We start from the raw sequence: 2500 nt of genomic DNA, 5'->3' as shown, positions 1-2500 counted from the left end.
CCAAGCCTTATGGAGCATTGGACAGTGGGTTTTGGGACCTGGGAGCTGGAGGGATATTTAAGAAGAGGAGGGGAGGTGAGGAGAGGTTTCTGCAGCATGGATCACAATGATGCTCAACAAGCGTTTGATGATGTTGATTGGTTGATTGATGAAGATACATCTCTGCTGAAGAAGATTATGCTGCTCATCAGGGATGCTTCAGCTCTCTCGTGTCTCCCTGGTGCTGATGATGATCTTGATGATGAGTATACGGTTGATGTTGTTGATGCTTTTGGCCTCTCTCTCTCTCCTCCGCATGGAGAAGACAATGATACTGCTAAAGATGATCTTCCTCCTGCTGATGATGATGATAATATTGGAGGTCTCCCCATTCTCCTCTCTACCTGCCAAATATGATATGAATGCTTTAAGTCTCTCCTCTCTAAGAGGGAGTCCAACACTTTTGGAGGTCTCTTCCCTCTCCTCTCTACCAGGCCAAAGACGATGCTGATGATGGTGATAGAAGAGGAGGTGCTGTTTTTCCTCTCCCTCCAGTCTACCTGCTGAAGAGCGAGTCATACTCCAGCAGCAAGACAAAGATATTGAGGATGGTGGAGATCTGGTCTGTCTAAGATGATGCTGATGGTGGTGGCATGGAGGAGGCGTGTCCTCTCAATCTGCCAAAGATGATGCTGATGCCAAGGATTCTTTCAGTCTCTCCTGCCAAAGCTGAAGTTGAAGCTGAGGTTGTTGATGCTGTTGATACTGCCGATAGTGGCAGGTGTCATTTCTCCTCTCCAGTCCACCTGCTTAAGATGCTGCTGATGTTGGTGATGGTGGTAATGGCAGCAGGTGTCTTCTCTCCTGTCCTCTCCAGTCTACCTGCTGAAGATGCTGATGTTGGTGATGGTCGTGATGACAGCAGGTCTCCTCTGCTCTCCAGTCTACCTGGTGAAGAGTGATTCTTGCTCCAGCAGCACCAGCTCCACGATCTGGTTCTGGTACACCATGTGGACCGCCATGTTGCCCGACTCCGCCTCGGGACGCAGCAGCGTGGGCCCGAACACGATCGCCACGCTCTGGGACGTCATGCGGTTGGAATCACCGTGGTCGATCACCCTGGAGGAAGGGGGGGGGAGAGAGAGAGAGAGAGAGAGAGAGAGAGAGAGAGAGAGAGAGAGATTTATTGAAGCTGTGGTGTGATTGAAAAGGCTTACTTTTGAGGTTTCCTGTACTTTTGATTGAGCAAGCTTGAAATACCCATATTTTTCATATCGAAAAATGACATGACAAACAGACAAAGGAATGATGGAGACAAAAATTGAGTGTAAAAGAAAAAAATACAGTGGCAAAACACGAGGGGGGTGAGAGAGGTAGAGATAGAGAGAGTTCAAGACAGATAACGTGTTAGAGTGAACAACATTTGAAATAACTGAACCAATAGACAGAACGGCAGGAAGCAGATGATGAATGACAGAAGACCAAATGAGAGAAGAGACATGATCACACAAATGACACGTTACATATAGGGCTTTCTCTATCAAAGATATGAATTGATATGGAGTGATGTGCATTAAAAAGCTTATGCGATGCACATGATGGAGAAGCCATCATATCGCTACGCCAAGTTTGTCGCATGAACTGAGTTGGCTTGGCAGAGGTGAATTCGCGAAAGGCAATAAAAAACACTGAAATTCACTTCAAAATCTGATGGAAAAAAGCCTTTATGACAAGTTACAATACAGATAAACGTCACAGCATATGGCATACATAGCTGAATATGGAAGTAACAGACAGCATGGCATGCCGAGAGAATATGAATACGGATATAACACTGAGCCTATGAGTTTAATGCACAGCTCCAATCAGCATATTAACACTACGGTCTGACATTTGGACTCTGGAATGACAACAAATTGAAGTCCTTGGAGAAAAAAAGAAAACCCAACATCAAGACCAGCAAATTAATATTTATTCTCCCTCAAAGGCCAGGCCACCCACACACACACACACACACACACACACACACACACACACACACACACACACACACACACACACACACACACACACACACACACACACACACACACACACACACACACACACACACACACACATAGCTGCAGTGAAATGTCATCAGCCAGGGATGTCATTTGTCCTGCCCTGCCCTCGGGCTTAAATTACTGCAAACACACACGGCTATATTACTGCAAGCAAACACACACACACAGCTATATTAACGCAAAAGAAAACACGCACGCACACACACACACACACACACACAGCTATATTAACGCAAAAGAAAACACGCGCGCACACACACACACACACACACACACACACACACACACACACACACACACACACACACACACACACACACACACACACACACACACACACACACAGGAGAGGAGGCCATATAGATGCAAATGCCAGTGGCGGCTGCTCTCTATGCATTAGGCACAGGCCACTAATGCAGCTTTATATCTCTATAATACATCACACAGAGACACAC

At 46.2% G+C, this 2500-nt stretch overlaps 1 protein-coding gene across 5 annotated transcripts in view; it reads right to left on the bottom strand.

Moving 5' to 3' along the window:
- The window catches only part of arhgap12b (Rho GTPase activating protein 12b), an 86304-nt gene that overhangs the window by 534 nt on the left and 83270 nt on the right, over positions 1-2500 (bottom strand). For all 5 annotated transcript variants that reach the window (XM_063207147.1, XM_063207148.1, XM_063207149.1 and 2 more), the window contains one exon: positions 1-1098. This exon is cut by the window's left edge and continues 534 nt beyond it. In XM_063207147.1, the coding sequence (XP_063063217.1) occupies positions 924-1098 (175 nt within the window). In that variant the 3' untranslated portion in view covers positions 1-923. The remainder of the gene's footprint in view (positions 1099-2500) is intronic.

The sequence above is a fragment of the Engraulis encrasicolus genome, chromosome 9 (genome assembly GCF_034702125.1).
Source record: "Engraulis encrasicolus isolate BLACKSEA-1 chromosome 9, IST_EnEncr_1.0, whole genome shotgun sequence".
Lineage (NCBI taxonomy): Eukaryota > Metazoa > Chordata > Actinopteri > Clupeiformes > Engraulidae > Engraulis > Engraulis encrasicolus.
The sequence above is the reverse complement of the archived record's forward strand: the minus strand, read 5'-3'. Positions and strand labels throughout refer to the sequence as shown.